We start from the raw sequence: 17,471 nt of genomic DNA, 5'->3' as shown, positions 1-17,471 counted from the left end.
GACGATATGAATAGAATGGTGTACACTATTTCATTCCCTTATTAAAATTAAAATTTGAAATCGTGGTATTTCTGTATACGATTCTGTATATGAAAGCCACGCATCCATATTAACTTACTTTTTGCGCAGAATGTGTCAAAACATGTTAATTTAATTATCCACACTAACAGCAGCTGTTTGACAAGCAGTTCCCTAAAACCACAGCTTAAAAAAACTAAAAACACATGAGAAACCTAGGAACGGACCACCTAATATTATTTTGGGCTATTTTGGTAGCACTATTGACATTAAGGTCTAAGAGTGACAACCATTCAGGCTTGACTTCTTGAGTAAAATATGATCCTCATTACGTTGATATGATGAAATATAAATCCCGTCCAAAATCGGGGTTTGCAGAAAACGACAACAAATCGGCAAAATTAAACTAGGTAATTTTTTGTATACCTAAGTTGAAATGTCTCAGTTATTCGTTGCCGGGCTCAGTCTGGAGAAAGCTGTCGACCGGTTAAGGAATATCAGAAGGTAAAACAAAAGTTGTTTGTTATCATAAAAGAAAACGTCTGTGAGTTTTTCAGCGAAAAAAATCTGAATTTTAGAGGGTTAAAAGGATTTAAGTTGGTTGAATCTAAGTACTAAAAGTACAGTACTAAAAACAAACCAACTTCACTTAGATTTTGGAAGAAAATATTAATCAACTAGTGTCGCAGAGCTAACGATCAAGGACTTTCTTAACTTCTTAACAAATAAACTTAACTTTTGTGCAAGAAGTTAATAAACTAGGCCAAGAAACAAATACTATTCATTATAATTGGAAAGTAGTGGAAAACTGGCAAAACCGATCAAGGGGATTAGCTGTTGTTTTGAGGAAACAGGATAGTGATTTCATACAAATTATACAATCGAAGGAATTCAAGCAAGGAATTCAGTGGACAAAGTTAAAGGTAGGAGATGATCTGCTTCTCGTTGTGATTGTACACGCTCCCAATCAAAATCAGAGCAACTTTCTATAAAATTTATTTGAAAAAAACTAAAAATAACAGAAGGAAATTATTAGTTTTGGGTGATTTCAATGCTCAGATAGGGTTAAATGATAAATCTACAGAAGATGAAAGGTTTTTGATAAGGTCTTAGGGCATGAATTCTGTAATTCGAATGGTGAACTGTTGAAAATGTTTTTGCATGCCGCAAACCTGTAAAACATCTCTTCAATTATAGGAAAGGATACTAAGCACACGTGGAGGGTTCCTGACAATCACAGCCAAATAGATCACATTTTGAAACCAATATTTTTTTTACAGACTATTATGTAAGGTACTTCAGGGGATTCTGGACGTCAACTAAATCTGATCATAACTTGTTGATAGCTGGAATACTTTTGAAAAAAGGGCTTAAAAATGAACAGACTGAATAAAAAAAATTAATAAATTAACCTTGACTTACTGAAAATACCAAAAGTACAAGAAAAATACCATAATAAACTATAAATGACAATTTATCTAACACTGGAATGAATTATATCATAAATGTCAAATATTATTCATTGGCTAAAACAATTTAAAAGGTGGCACACAGTACTCTTAAAACAGCAAAAACGCCAAGTTCTCCAGTAAGAAGGAAAGCTCTAAGTCGTTTGAACAAAGCTATGAACTGGACAAAGGAACATCCCGATATGCAGATCTACAAACACAAGCTAGTTAACAGAAGACAAGAATATTATGAGGCAATTAAAAAAACATAAGGAAAGAGAAATCTTGATTGTTTTTAAATCTTAACGATTTTGTTACCAGCATTCGCATTTAAAAAAACATACAATTATTTGAAAGGATACATAAAATCCAAAAAGAAAATAAATGCCAAAATAAGTTTGAAAACGTGGAAGACATTTTACAGTCATTTAAAGGACCAGGTGTTGAATTTTGTAGAGATCATGATTTTAGACTGTACCTAACCCTCCGAGCTGCGAAGAACTTAAGTTTAAGTCAATCATTAAAAATTCAGCAAATAGAAAATCTCCAGGTTCCGACAAAGTCTATATGGAGTTTCTGAAGTATGCAAATGATGAGACCATCCACATCCTTACAGAAATTATAAAAGAAGCCTATATCCAGAATGAACTTCCATCGGATTGGAAACAAACGGTCCAAATTCCTATCCCGAAAAAAATCAGGGGCAAAAGTTGCTAATGATTTTCGGAGAATCTCATTATACAATGTAGTCTACAAAATTTATGCGAGATGGTTAGATAGTAAATTAAGAATTTATGCAGGCGATGTAGGTTTACATCAAGCAACTTTCACAAACAGTAGGTCTACTTGTGATCATATTTTTATTGCTAGGAGAGTAATGGAAGAAAATTGGAATGCAGGAAAAAATTTGTTTGTTTTGGCATTAGATATTTAAAAAGCTTTCGATACAATTGATATGAAATGTTTACAGAAGGTTCTATCAGATCTTGATGTGCCACCTCGATTCGTCGATAGAGTTCTTTCTTGTGTTAAGAGCGAGATGACACAAGTTTTGTGGGAGAACCAGCTATCCAGCAGCGTAAAAAGAGGTATTGGTTTTTAACATTGCTTTTCAATTATGTTATGCAGGATGTTTTATTTCAAGTACAGGATCAGGTAAAGATTTTATAATTGATTGGTTTAGGTCATCTTCAACTTCCCCTATTATTGGCGTTCGCAGATGATTTACTCATAATTACTCCAAACCAGGGTGAGTTAGAAGACATTCTGGGCAAATTGGGAGGAGTAGGTCTAATTATAAACAGAAATAAAAGTCAAGTTCTTATTAGACACCCAACTGCAAAATTACAAACTTCTAATCATATTTTGCTGAATGGTAGAGAGAGTTTGAAATTTGTGACAAAATAAAATATCTTGGAGTTTGCATTACTTCAACATTAAATAGAAAAATGATGAATAGAGACAGATGTCGGAGCGCTCTGCAAGTATCTAGATTTATAATCAATTTCTGTAAAGCATTTAAACCGTCGTGGAATTTAAAGGGTGATACGGTCAAAATTTGGTCAAGGGCAAACGCGTGTAAATCGGTGAAATCGTTTATTTAAAAAAATCAAATTAAATATCTTTTTCAAGTTTAATTAGTTTAAAATTCAGGAAAAATATTCAGTTAGGCTTCCGCTTTTCCAAATTCGAATTGCCGGGCCTTACGCTTAACCCCTGCCATCAGATTTTGTTCAGCCACCTTGTCCACCTTCTTCGCCGCAGAAAGCCAGTTTGCCTTGAACTACTGCTCGTCCTTAGCAATTTTTTGGTCTTCTTTAGGTTCCGCTTGACAATAGCCCAGTATTTTTCAATTTGGCGAAGCTCTGGCGTGTTGGGAGGGTTCTTGTCCTTGGGAACCGCCTGCACGTTGTTGGCGGCGTACCACTCCATGGCCTTTTTACCGTAATGGCAAGATGCCAAATCCGGCCAAAACAGTACGGAACAACCGTGTTTCTTCAGGAAAGGCAGCAGACGTTTCTTCAAACACTCTTTCACATAAATTCCTTGGTTGACAGTTCCGGAAGCTATGAAAATGCTGCTTTTCAAGCCACAGGTACAGATGGCTTGCTAAACCAGATATTTTTTCGCGAACGCTACATTTCTCCTTCTTTTCGCCGTATAAAATTCCTGTCCCGGAAGCTGCTTGTAGTCGGCTTTGACGAGGGTTTCGTCGTCCATTACCACGCAATCAAACTTCGTCAGCATCGTCGTGTACAGCCTCCGGGATCGCGCTTTGGCCGTCGTATTTTGTTCATCATCGCGATTTGGAATCACTACCTTCTTGTAAGTGATAGTCCGGCTCGTTTTTTGGCTCGATTCACGGTTGTAGACGATACACCCAGCTTATTTGCGGCATCTCGGAGAGATAGGTAAGGGTTTCGCTTGAAACTACCGGCAACTCTCTTTGTCGTCTCAGCGGCTTCCGGTTTTCGATTTCTCCCCGATCCAGACTTCCTGGCTGTCGACAAACGTTCCCCAAACACTTTTATTACATTTGTAACGGTTGATTTGGAAACTTTTAGCGATTTTGCCAGCTTTGCGTGCGAGTAGCTCGGATGCGCGAGCAAAATTTTGATACGCTGCTCTTCTTTCTTGGACGGCATTTTGACAACTGAAGAGTGAATTCCAAAATCAACATTCTACACATACACACCTTCAAAATGAGGGGTGTTCAGGTTTTTTAAATGCAAAATTGAAAGAAATACACAGAAAGAAAAATGTAATCTTACATTGCACGTTTTCACATCATCGCCACAAAAAATATGAAGAAGAGTATAGCATCTTAGGCTTTGAAAGGAACTTTACATGTCACCGCTTGCGAAATCCAGCGTCAACGTCAGTTTGCCAATTCTGTTTTGTTTTCGTTCCTATTGGATTCCAAACGCAGGCGAACTTCATCAATTTCTTGTTCAATCTGGTCTTGTGCGCTAATTTGAGACAGACAGAGGTAAGAAATATCATTAAACAATATCATATTTTCAAACTAACAACTTTCCTTGACAGGAAATCGATGGTGTATGCTGCGATGGAGTTGAATGTGAAATCATCGCCCCAGCCTTCGTTTCCGTCGTTGGGAGAATCGAGTTAAAGAAAATGTATCGATAATTATAATTTTTTGATACCTACTTAAAAGTGTTCAAGTGTTCATCTTGTGAGTTAAAAACGTGAAATAAATCGTTTCCTCCGTACAAATCAAATTCTTTTAAATAAGTCAAATATTCCCTGACAAAAAAGATCAAAATAATGTAAACCTACAGTAAACAACAGCATTGAATGCTCATGAAAATTTACCTGAAATATGCCGTTATTTCGCACGTAAATAGCCGATTCCCTTCAACCCATGTTGTTGCATGTAAATCTACGTGGATTTTTCTAACTGACGTCAAGTTGATATTGACCAAATTTTGACCGTATCACCCTTTAGGTAAATTAATGAATAATTCTGTTATTGAACCTGCACTTTTGTATGGAACAAAAGTAGCAGTTTTTACCAAGAAGAGCAGACTTTCAATGGCAGATTACGAGAATTTTATTCTTATTAATATTTTCAAGAACTGTGTCAAACCGGGCGGTCTCAAGTTCAACGTAAGAAGACTTTTAGAGGGGAAAACTGTAATAGATGGCTTAAACTATATTATTTAGCGAGTTTATTTGGGAATCAACATCTGGCATCCCTTCCCGAGTCGTGACACTGGTCGCGGGTCGCCACCTCAGTTTCAACTCGTCGCGCATCGCGTCATGGCGTAAAACACCGTCGAATAACGTTGTACAGCTTAACTTAGAGGTCGTAGTTGATTTTCCTCCAGAAATAGAAACAGGAATTTTACAAAAACTATAAATAGGAGAGTTAGTGTAGGAAGGATATGCTACAATGGTCACATTAGAAGAAGAGAGAGATCATCCACTAAGTATTGCCTTCAATTTAAAAACTAGGAAAAAGAAAAGAGGTAGGCCAAGTTTTACATGGGGGAACTCTTTATTAGCAGACTTCAATAAAGTAGGACTCGAATTTGAAGAATTAACGTGAACAAAACTTAACTACGATAGTATACATAAAAAGGTTAACTAAGCGCATAAAACAATTGCTGTCGAAACTGTAACAAAATTCGAAAATATATCTTGTTTATTTCAAGAGTGGTCCAAAATAGGTCCCGAAGTTTCTGGAAACGTTTGGTGTTGAAAACAACTATCGAGGTATTCAGACAAATATATGCTTACATTAATCTAAAAATTGGAGGAAATCAAAGTAATAAAAATCTTAATCAAGGCATCTGTCAATATGTACTTCCCAACCACAATAACTAAACTTTGTCTCGGATTTCTAGGTAATTCGTCAACCGTTATTATGTACATTTCTTTCGGTTAAACAAAAACAAACCGCCACCTCTAGGTACATTAGTGTTGAATGCCAACTGCACATTTTATTACAGAAATTTTTCTTTCACTTCTTATACAGTAAATATAAACAGCATATTATGCATTACATCTTTGTCGTTATGTTTCTTTTTACTCCATCAAATGTCATGCAATTTGATTGTTTTACCCTCTCTTGATTGAATTTTTTTTCAACTGTACAGAGCGGAGAGAAAGTTTCACTTATGTAGGCCTATCGTTAGTTTGAATCGGTTCGTTAAAATATGATTCTTACAGTTCTAACATTATGCTACATGGCGAGAGCTTTATTCCGTTCATGATCACACACTAACTGGCAACGTAATCAGATTTCTATATATCACATTCCATGGAGCCGTAAAACTGCCTTATTTTGGTAATCTCATCAAAATCCGGCTCGTCATCACAAACGTTGATAGGGGTTTCGCTGTTGTTGCTGTCGCTACTCCTACCACTGACGGACCCACCCGGATTGTGCTTGTTGTTTTTATTGTTGTTGTTACTGGCAGTGAGGTGATCCGGTGGCTTCAACAGCTCCGGTGCGGGTTTGGCAGCTGGGCGAATCCTCTGGTTGTCTCAGTACCATAAGGGCGGTTCTTACAATTAGATATTTATTGTCCACTTGGTGAACGGGTTGGACGGTCGATTCCATCGGCACCTGTCCGTTGTTCACCCGATGACTAGTCTTATCGTTACAGCTATTGGAACTTATGCTAGTAGTGTTGTTGTTGTTATTTTTGTTGTTGTTATTGTTAGTAATATGCCCGGGATTACAAATGGAAGACCCGCGGGATAGGTGCTTATGTCTGATGAAACCGTTTCCGTTTGGCAGTGAAGCTGTTTCGTCTATTTCTTCGATTTTGTCCGCCTTGAGCGGGGTTGTTTCCATGAGGGTCACGTTGACTTTAGGTGTGTTAATACTATCTCTGTTACCGGATCCATGTTCCTGATCCTGATGAGCAGTTCTGGTCGATATCGTACTACTGTGCCGATGGTGGTATGCTGATCGTCTCTTACCTAGAAAAATAAGAGAAATATTAGCAGGATTTCAAATATCCAAGAAACCTTCTTATTCTGTAATTTTGAAATTATTCAAGGGATTAATAATGGCTCACCACCACCGAACTTATCCGAGACATCTAGCACTGCTCGTATACTTCCACTGACGCTGCTCTCCTCCCGCGTCAGTCTCCGTTGACTAGAACCGTTCGAACAGCTCAAATTAGTTGATGCCGTGTGGAATGTTCCCTTGCGAACTCCCGACGATAGGCTGTCCGATCGAACGATTTTCCCACAGCCCAGCAGCTGCAGAAAGCCATTCCGGAACTTCGAGGACATAAGGTTGTACAGTATTGGATTGATGGCCGAGTTCATATACAACATGATACGACAAAAGTATAAAATGATATAGAATCGTTCGATTCCAATTGACACAATCTGCTCGCTGGGCATCACGATGATCCATAGGGTCAATGCCCGAAACGGGAGCAGGAAAAAGAAAAAGCTGACTACTACGGCTCCGAGCATAAAGATGACCTGCTTTCGATATTTAACCACATTGCCCCGGTTTCCACTTGCGTTGGGCATTATGATGCCCGGATTGTCCATCAGGTTCTTGGCTATTACCGAGTACAGGACTACGAGGATCAACAGCGGTAGAAAGAAGAACAGCACAATGCTGCCCACGAAGAAGCCCTGATGCCAGAAGGTTTCCACCGGAGTCAGACACGAGGCAACCATGCTGCCGTCCACGTACTCGACGAATTCGTACGATGATATGACCAAAATTGGGCTAACATGGGGTGATAGAATAAAAGAAAATTCAGGAAAAAATTATTAACCAACCAAAACAACAAGGTTTGCTTTTGAAATTCAGCGTTTCGGCTATTTATTTGGAATGCGGTATTGAGTTTGTCAATTGAACTATCGCGTGGAGTAGGCCGAATAAAAAATAAGAATCGATAGATATTAATCATCGACAACATCCTAGTAACATGTCACAGCAGAGTAAGAGACCAAAATCAATTATTCAACAAGATTAGTCATTTAAGGATTATTTTTTATCCCTTCCTGCAGCGCTATTCCCGGGATTTCTTGAAACTAAGAGCTGAAGATAAATAAACACATTGATAAAGTATTTTTTTCGTACATATTTAAGTGTAGATGTATGAGCTATCACAGAGAACCAGAAAACGGGCCCCGAGCAAAGATGTGAAATTGGCCAAGAACAGCACCATCTAGTGGCTCTTAGCTGAGTAACTCAGCTGTTGTTGTCGATTTTGTTTGTCAACAGTTGAGAACACTCAGAACATGAAAAACCCAAGATTTACTTCCAGATCGCACCAAAACAGAGTTCAACTAGTTTTCTTTTTTTGGGGTATAGTAAAAGTAGCATAATGAAATTGACAACAAGAACTATATGCTCTTGAAACGAGATTTTTTTTTTCTTTTGGCAATGTTACCTCGTTTGGTGCTTGTTTTGTATTGAGCGACTGATTTTGTTTGGGAAAATAAAAACACATTGTTATTAGAAGGAAAAGGTAATACAAGAGTTTAATTATGTGTCTGGTTTCATATGAATTATAATTCCAAAAATCGTAAACTCTAGTTTTCGATTAGGATCAGATTTTCTTCACAAGTTTCACTCAAAACGAAGCATTTCAAATGTAATCAATTGAAACTTTCACCACCCATCGTTTTTTGAACATTGCGAAATGCTAACAAAGGAACTTCATTCCTGCCAGGATAGAACTTCAGTACCTACTTCTGGAAATATTCAAAACTTCGAATAGCTTCCAAATACCGAATTTGACCTTCTCTTAGTCAGAGCAGCAGAGTAATTGCATTGAGATTAAACGAACACTTCGGAAAAATTTAAGGGAATGGGAATAGGCATTTAAAAACAACTCGATATCAAAGTTTTATAAATTCTGTAAATATTCCACCCTGCCTTTATTGTCATTACAGGTATCCAATAACATCATGCACCAATTTTTACCAAAGCTACCTAGATAACAATTTTGTGGAATAAAAAATAATACTGAACGAATTTTAAATTTGTGTTCATCATCGAAATTTATTTAAACTTATAATATATTTTTTAAATTTTATCCTGTTGACAAAAACAAACACAAGCCAATCACCGAAAACCATACAATTATTGATTTTCATTTTGATGAGTAAATCAGGCTATCCTCTCGATTTGCCTTTAAATTTCAAGCTTTTCTACAAATTTGCTTGGAATTCCTATCAGTATCTCAGGCTGTCCTCTCTACTCGTCTATAATTTTCAAGCTGTCATCTTAACTCGCTTGATTTCTCACCAATAACTCAGGCTGTTCTCTCAACTCGCCTATCGATTTTAAGCTGTCATCTCAACTCGCTTGTTTCCTCATTAATTACTCAGATTGTCCTCTCAACTAGCCTTTTAATTTCAAGCAGTCTTCTCGACTCACTTGATTTCTCGTCAATAACTCAGGCTGTTCTCTAGACTCATTTTTCGAATTCAAGCTGTTTTCCGAACTAGCTTGTTTTTTCATCAGTTACTCAGGCTGTTCTCTCAACTCGCCTTTTGATTTCAAGATGTCCTCTCAACTCGCTTATTTCCTCTTTAATTATTTGGGCTGTTCTCTCAACTCGCCTTTTGATTTCAAGCTGTCCTCTTAACTCGATTGTTTTTCATCAATAACTCAGGCTGTTCTCTCAACTCGCTTATTTCCTCTTTAATTATTTGGGCTGTTCTCTCAACTCGCCTTTTGAATTCAAGCGGTCATCTTAACTCGATTGTTTTTCATCAATAACTCATGCTGTTCTCTCAACTCGCCTTTTGATTTTAAGCTGTCCTCTCAACTCGCTTGATTTCTCATCAATAACTCAGGCTGTCCTCTCAACTCGTCTTTTGATTTCAAGCTTTCCTCTCAACTCGATTGTTTTTCATCAATAAATCAGGCTGTTCCCTTAACTTGTTTTTTGAATTCAAGCGGTCATCTTAACTCGATTGTTTTTCATCAATAACTCACGCTGTTCTCTCAACTCGCCTTTTGATTTTAAGCTGTCCTCTCAACTCGCTTGATTTCTCATCAATAACTCAGGCTGTCCTCTCAACTCGTCTTTTGATTTCAAGCTTTCCTCTCAACTCGATTGTTTTTCATCAATAAATCAGACTGTACTCTCAACTCGCCTTTCGATTTCAAGCTGTCCTCTCAACTCGCTTGATTCTTCATCAATAACTCAGGCTGTCCTCTCAACTCGCCTTCTGATTTCAAGCTGTCCTCTCAACTCAATTGTTTTTTCATCAATAACTCAGGCTGTTCTCTTAACTCGCCTTTTGATTTCAAACTGTCTTCTAAACTCAATTGTTTTTTCATCAATAACTCAGGCTGTTCTCTCAACTCGCCTTTTGATTTCAAATTGTCCTCTCAACTCGCTTATTTCCTCCTTAAATATTCGGGATGTTCTCTCAATTCGCCTTTCGATTTAAAGCTGTCCTCTTAACTCGAATGATTTTCATCAATAACTCAGGCTGTTCTCTCAACTCGCCTTTCGATTTCAAGCTGTCCTCTCAACTCGCTTGATTTCTCATCAATAACTCAGGCTGTCCTCTCAACTCGCCTTCTGATTTCAAGCTGTCCTCTCAACTTGATTGTTTTTCATCAATAAATCAGGCTGTTCTCTCAACTCGCTTATTTCCTCTTTAATTATTCGGGCTGTTCTCTCAACTCGCCTTTTGAATTCAAGCGGTCATCTTAACTCGATTGTTTTTCATCAATAACTCATGCTGTACTCTCAACTCGCCTTTTGATTTTAAGCTGTCCTCTCAACTCGCTTGATTTCTCATCAATAACTCAGGCTGTCCTCTCAACTCGTCTTTTGATTTCAAGCTTTCCTCTCAACTCGATTGTTTTTCATCAATAAATCAGGCTGTTCCCTTAACTCGTTTTTTGATTTCAAAATGTCCTCTAAATTCAATTGTTTTTTTCATCAATAACTCAGGCTGTCCTCTCAACTTGCCTTTTGATTTCAAGCTGTTCTCTCAACTCGCTTGATTTCTCATCAATAACACAGGCTGTCCTCTCAAGTCAAGTCGCCTTTCGATTTCAAGCTGTCCTCTTAGCTCGAATGATTTTCATCAATGACTCAGGCTGTCCTCTAAACTCGCATTTTGATTTCAAGCTGTCCTCTCAACTCGATTGCTTTTCATCAATAAATCATGCCGTTCTCTCAACTCGCCTTTCGATTTCAAGCTGTCCTCTCAACTCGCTTGATTCTTCATCAATAACTCAGGCTGTCCTCTCAACTCGCCTTTTGATTTCAAGCTGTCCTCTCAACTCAATTGTTTTTTCATCAATAACTCAGGCTGTTCTCTCAACTCGCCTTCTGATTTCAAACTGTCCTCTCAACTCAATTGTTTTTTCATCAATAACCCATGCTGTTCTTTCAACTCGCTTATATCCTCTTTTATTATTCGGGCTGTTCTCTCAACTCGCCTTTTGATTCCAGGCTGTCCTCTCAACTCGCTTGATTTTTCATCAATAACTCAGGCTGTCCTCTAAACTCGGATTTTGATTTCAAGCTGTCCTCTCAACTCGATTGTTTTTTCATCAATAACTCAGGCTGTCCTCTAAACTCGCCTTTTGATTTCAAGCTGTCCTCTCAACTCAATTGTTTTTCCATCAATAACTCAGGCTGTTCTCTTAACTCGCCTTTTGAATTCAAGCTGTCCTCTCAACTCAATTGTTTTTTCATCAATAACCCATGCTGTTCTCTCAACTCGCTTATATCCTCTTTTATTATTCGGGCTGTTCTCTCAACTCGCCTTTCGATTTCAAGCTGTCCTCTCAACTCGCTTGATTTTTCATCAATAACTCAGGTTGTCCTCTTAACTCACCTTTCGATTTCAAGCTGTCCTCTCGACTCGCTTGATTTTTCATCAATTACTCAGGCTGTCCTCTAAACTCGCCTTTTGATTTCAAGCTGTCCTCTCAACTCAATTGTTTTTCCATCAATAACTCAGGCTGTTCTCTTAACTCGCCTTTTAATTTCAAGCTGTCCTCTCAACTCACTTATTTCCTCTTTAACTATTCGGGCTGTTCTCTCAACTCACCTTTCGATTTCAAGCTGTCCTCTCGACTCGCTTGATTTTTCATAAATTACTCAGGCTGTCCTCTAAACTCGCCTTTTGATTTCAAGCTGTCCTCTCAACTCAATTGTTTTTCCATCAATAACTCAGGCTGTTCTCTTAACTCGCCTTTCGATTTCAAGCTGTCCTCTCAACTCGCTTATTCCCTCTTTAATTATTCGGGCTGTTCTCTCAACTCGCCTTTTGATTTCAAGCGGTCCTCTTAACTCGATTGTTTTTCATCAATAACTCAGGCTGTTCTCTCAACTCGCCTTTTGATTTTAAGCAGTCCTCTCAACGCGCTTGATTTCTCATCAATAACTTAGGCTGTCCTCTCAACTCGCCTTTTGACTTCAAGCTGTCCTCTCAACTCGCTTGATTTCTCATCAATAACTTCGGCTGTTCTCTCAAGTCGCCTTTCGATTTCAAGCTGTCCTCTAAACTCGCTTGATTTCTCATCAATTACTTAGGCTGTTCTCTCAATTCACATTTTGATGTCATGCTGTCTTCTCGACTCGCTTGATTTCTCATCAATAACTCACGCTGTCCTCTCAACTAGCCTTTTAATTTCATGCTGTCCTCTCACTTAGCTTGATTTCTTATCAATAACTCAGGCTGTCCTCTCAACTAGCCTTTTGAGTTCATGATGTCCTCTCAACTTGCTTGATCTCGCATCAATAACTCAGGCTGTTCTCTCAAGTCGCCTTTCGATTTCAAGCTGTCCTCTCAGCTCACTTGTTTCCTCATTAATTACACAGACTGTTCTCTCAACTCGCCCTCCAATTTCAAGCTGTTGAGAGCAACACGCTTGAATTTGTGAATAATCAAGCCGTTCTACAGAAGCATCCTAAGTACCTCGTCTAATGACATAAATTTTAGTTGGCTTGCCAATATAATCGTTCATGTTTTGAGCGATGATATACCTGATATACCAAGTTTAAGTTTTATAGGAGACTAGAAGAGCTCAGCAAATTACTGTGTTTAGTCGTTCTTGTTAAAACATAGCCTAGATCGTTCGTTGGATGAAAAATACAACATATTTAAAAAAATATTATTATCAAGAAACCGAAGCCAGAAATGCTGAATTTCAAAAAAAAAAATTTTGTACATATGTTCAAGGTGGTGTTTTTTTAAAATAAGAATGCTTGTAACGCAAATAAGACTTTTACTAACCTGTGCGAATGGTGTATTAATAGGATCAATCATGAACTAAATAGCTATACATCTCCCGACATTTCAAACTACACAGAAAGTATGAAAGATAAGTTGCTGAAAAGAAGTGCATTCATGGGTGAGTCTCTATCTACAGGGTGCATGTTTTTATGTTTCTACAGAGAGAAGAAAGAGAGAACAATGTTACATTATTATTGAATGGGTCTAGTAGACTAGTCTTATTATACTACAGTAATCGAAAAAGAAAGCAGTTTAAAATAAGGTGAATATCAAAAGAGGCTTGGCACAATACAGTTATTTATTAGAATACTTACCCTACATTGTCCCACTATCCCAGATACATGATGACGGAAAGTTGCGCAACGTTGCAAGTTGTTGCACGTGAACTTTGGCATACCTTTAGGCGATATTTTAGCTCCATAGATAAGCTTCAACAAATCGGCCATGAGCATTTGTGTTATCAACTTCAAAGATATGAAACGAATGACAGATTTTTGATTGTTATGAGCATTAATGTTCAGCCAGTGTTGTAAAGGTTTAAAAACATATTCGGTTTTAGGAATATGAAAGTCTTCATGACATGGCATGACATGAACGTTTTCGCAAAGAGAATAATAAAAAAAATCCTAGGCCCCTAACTATAATTGTGATTTAATGGTTTTGAAACAATTTGTCAACCGTCATATTAGAATTTGCGTCACAGATATTTTATCTAGGATTTGTATATAGGTAATTGAATGTGAAATTTCTGTGTCGTTGATAGTTGATTTATACAAGACAAGCTGTGACCTGTGGGTAGAGTTTTTTCAGGACGCTCAATAACTATCCGGAATATGCAACAGTGAATCATTCAAAGTGGGTAACAATTTATCAGCATTCATTTGGGGGGAAATCGGAACGGCTCCTTCGACAGTCTTTTTCAGCTGGGCCCCCAGTTGAAACAGAATTTGGGTTGGCTTTTGTCATTTCCAAGAGAGATAAAAACTATTACCCGTCTATCTGCTATCACTACTGAGTCTATATTGCGAACTACATATCTCGGTCAGGCAGCCTCCGGTTGGGTTGTATCTTCCAATTTAGGCAGCATATTGTTGAGACAAATGTGGGACAGTCTGTTAGTTGGCCACCCCACATTTTTTTTTCTTTTGCCGGAAAATGTTGACAACTAGTAGCTGATGGTTAGAAGATTCCAACGAAGCGCTATCAACTAAACCTTTCGGAAGAATAGTGCTTCTGTTAGAAATGGTTTTTTGCGCCTCCTTCTTTACTGTTGTTATTTGGCTGCCGGTTATTGGGGATCGTATCTTTAGGTAAAATGATGATCTGTTTATTGGTTCAATTAGACCACCTTTTCAGGCGTTATCTCAGCAGCAAAACTTTTCTCTTTTATAGTCGAAACACAATGTGCTAGTCAGTGATTGTAGCGAGGCCATTCAAAATTACTATAGTGAGTGTGTATATTGTAGCGGATTCTATACCTTGAATATGTAATTTATTAAGTGAAATTATGTTCGCTCCACAATAAACGGAAATCTCAGAAACCGTTAGTTTTTTACCGAATTTTCAACATGCGGAAAACGTTAATCAGTTCGTTGATTTCTTTTACGACCGAGTAACTGTTATTAAGCAAACTGAAAATTGCTTTTTTGCATTAATGAAGTGGCACTGCACGATCTACAAAAGTTAATGGTGTTCAATAGTTATTACCGAAACACCACCATATTTACCGAACAAACTTTTAAATAGTTAGGTATAAATTTTTCGTTTTCAATCACCGAGTGTTCCGTAATTGTATACCGATTGCTCAATTTTTTTTCTCCAAAAAACCGGTAATAAAAATCGAATAACTGATATTTACCAAACAACCGGTAATTTTTACCGAAAATACTGAGAAAGTTCGGTAAATAACTAGTCGGCAGAATTCATTACCGAACTCGTAGTCAACCGGTTAGTGTGTTCGTGGCATTCCAAGCACTTCCAAGCACTTCCAACCACATCAAAATCCGACGGGACAAATGCCTATCAAACCTAGTGAGACCTTTTTTTCTCAGGGCTGTCGTGATTTTACGATTCTAACGAATCTCAATTCAGAGATTCACTCGCTCAGAATCAGATCCCTGCAACGTTACACGATTTGTCTATGTATCGTGTGACCAACATCTTTTAAATATGTGCTCGTGAATCTCGTTTTTAAGCTTTTTTCCTCAGATTTAAAGCCTTGTCCACACTAGGAGACGGTTCGTCTCGAGACGGTCTCAGCGTCTCCCATTTTCTTCGGGAGACACTGAGACCGTCTCAGGTTTCCAACAACAACAACAGACAACAAAGTTCGTCTCATAATAAAAATCGCATTTCATGTTGCCGAGTGTGGACTAGGCTTAAGCTTTTTTTGCCTTGAGAGCATAGGAGACGAAAGCTTAAATCTAAGGAAAAAAGCTTAAATCTGTCAAAACGAGGGGAAAAAAGGGGAAATCTGAGAGATGTGCTCCACACGGTTTGAATAACATTGCCGGGAAGTGGGCACACATCAGAGATTTTTGAATGCGAAAAGAGCAAAATTCAACTTAAATGAGAATTTTCCCTTAAATGAAGGTTCAATTTCTCTCAAAACATTCACAAAGTATACTTCGATTAACTGCTAGCAAGTGGAAATAATTTTGTGAATACTTTGATGGATATCAGTTCGGAACCAAGCAAAATAAAATAAAAAAAACCAAGCCAGCCATCATTGTAAAGCACATTACACGGTTCCCCCAAATCTTTTGATCACGTATTCGGGTCTATATTATAACATTTTGAACCAGAATGATCAAGTTAAGAGTTTTCGTCATGAAATTGATTAAGAAACTTCAGCAATTTAGTCCTACTTCCACTAGAAACGCTCATACCCTGTCCAAAATCTTAATTTTTGTCAAAGAACCTCACTTGAAATCGGAAAAAAATCACAAACAAATAAAAACAATGTTCTAGCTTTTGAAAAATGTGTCGTACACAAGAAACTTTTAAATAGTTTTCATAAATTCTTCGAAAAATATCTTCCATTCGTCGATTTGTATTCATTTCACATGGGGCTGTCACATTTGTTTGCCCAACGGCTTACATATACTAATGCACTGTGCAAAAGCCCTATAGATCAATAACTGACTTTGTTTTGTTTGTTTTGCCAAAATAACAAACGTTACCATATACCGTATTTTTTTTCACCTGGAGGCAAACTAGAGGCAACCTAGGTTCGCTCTAACTGCTGTCATCGTGCTCATTTATTGCTCCGGAGGCAACCCAGGTTCGAACGGAAAAACGGACGGAGTCGCCCTGAGAAGAAAGTCAGTTTTGCGAGAAGTTCACCAATACTCTCAACGTTGTTGTCAAACATTCAACAGCTGTTTTTGGATGAAAGCAAAACACTTGAAATAATGAACGGGAAAATGATTATTGCCGCGATTTTGAACCTCTCAGCCAAGCAAAATCGTACTATCTGCTGTGCATCATCATCAGTGCAATCCGGACACGAAAAAAGGCAATCTGGATGTGAAGAACCGAATGAAGAAATCAAGAAGGGAGAACAAAATGACAGCTGCATGTAAACATTGCGCTCGTTCTCACGCACACCTACGTATGAATAACTCGAAACCCGAAAGTTGTTTTTTTATTCTAACGGTTCCAGAGCCAAATCCGGAATTAAAAAAAAAAATACGCCAAAAGAAATTTCATTTAATTTATCCATGATGAATCTAGATATGGTGGACTCACTTTGGCAAAAAGTAGACGAGGAGGGTTGGAATCGGGCGGTGGGAGCGAAACGCAGCCGAAATTTGACAGCTGGATGTTGGCTGGCTGGGATGCCAGGTGCTCTGATTTTTGTAAAACACGGAGTTTTGCAAATCATCAATATATTGGTCAGATAAAGATTTTGCCATGATTTTTGGATTCAATAGAAGCGAAAAAATTCTTCCGGCTGAGTTCCGGGCTGGTAAGCAAAGCTGGAAGACGTTGAACCAATAGACGACGGTGCCAATTTTGTCGGTAGCAGTGTGAACACTAATTATCCATTACTTATAACAGATTTATGCTTATTCAACACTATTTTCTTCCAAGAGCTGTATGGAAGCAGCAAAAAGTCGTTGAATCCGATGGTAACATGACGAGACATGACATTCCATCGTCCGAGAAGCGGCTGGCCTTCCTGCAGGAACATCTGATCTTCATCGAGATGAAACAGCTGCTTCAGGAGGACTCCCATCATTTGCCATCGCTGATCCAGACGATCCAATCGAGTAATCC

General features: G+C 38.0%; 1 protein-coding gene across 1 annotated transcript in view; it reads right to left on the bottom strand.

The window, feature by feature from the left end:
* Nucleotides 1-5,961: 5,961 nt before the first annotated feature.
* The window catches only part of LOC129738653 (growth hormone secretagogue receptor type 1), a 178,459-nt gene continuing 166,949 nt past the window's right edge, over nt 5,962-17,471 (bottom strand). The window contains exons 4-5 of the mRNA XM_055729911.1: nt 7,016-7,692; nt 5,962-6,917 (exon numbers count right to left, since the gene is read on the bottom strand). Of these exons, the coding sequence (XP_055585886.1) occupies nt 6,400-6,917; nt 7,016-7,692 (1,195 nt within the window). The 3' untranslated portion in view covers nt 5,962-6,399. The remainder of the gene's footprint in view (nt 6,918-7,015; nt 7,693-17,471) is intronic.

Source organism: Uranotaenia lowii, chromosome 1, assembly GCF_029784155.1.
Source record: "Uranotaenia lowii strain MFRU-FL chromosome 1, ASM2978415v1, whole genome shotgun sequence".
Taxonomy (NCBI): Eukaryota; Metazoa; Arthropoda; class Insecta; order Diptera; family Culicidae; genus Uranotaenia; species Uranotaenia lowii.
Note: the sequence above shows the minus strand (reverse complement) of the source record. Positions and strands in the feature narration are given on the sequence as shown.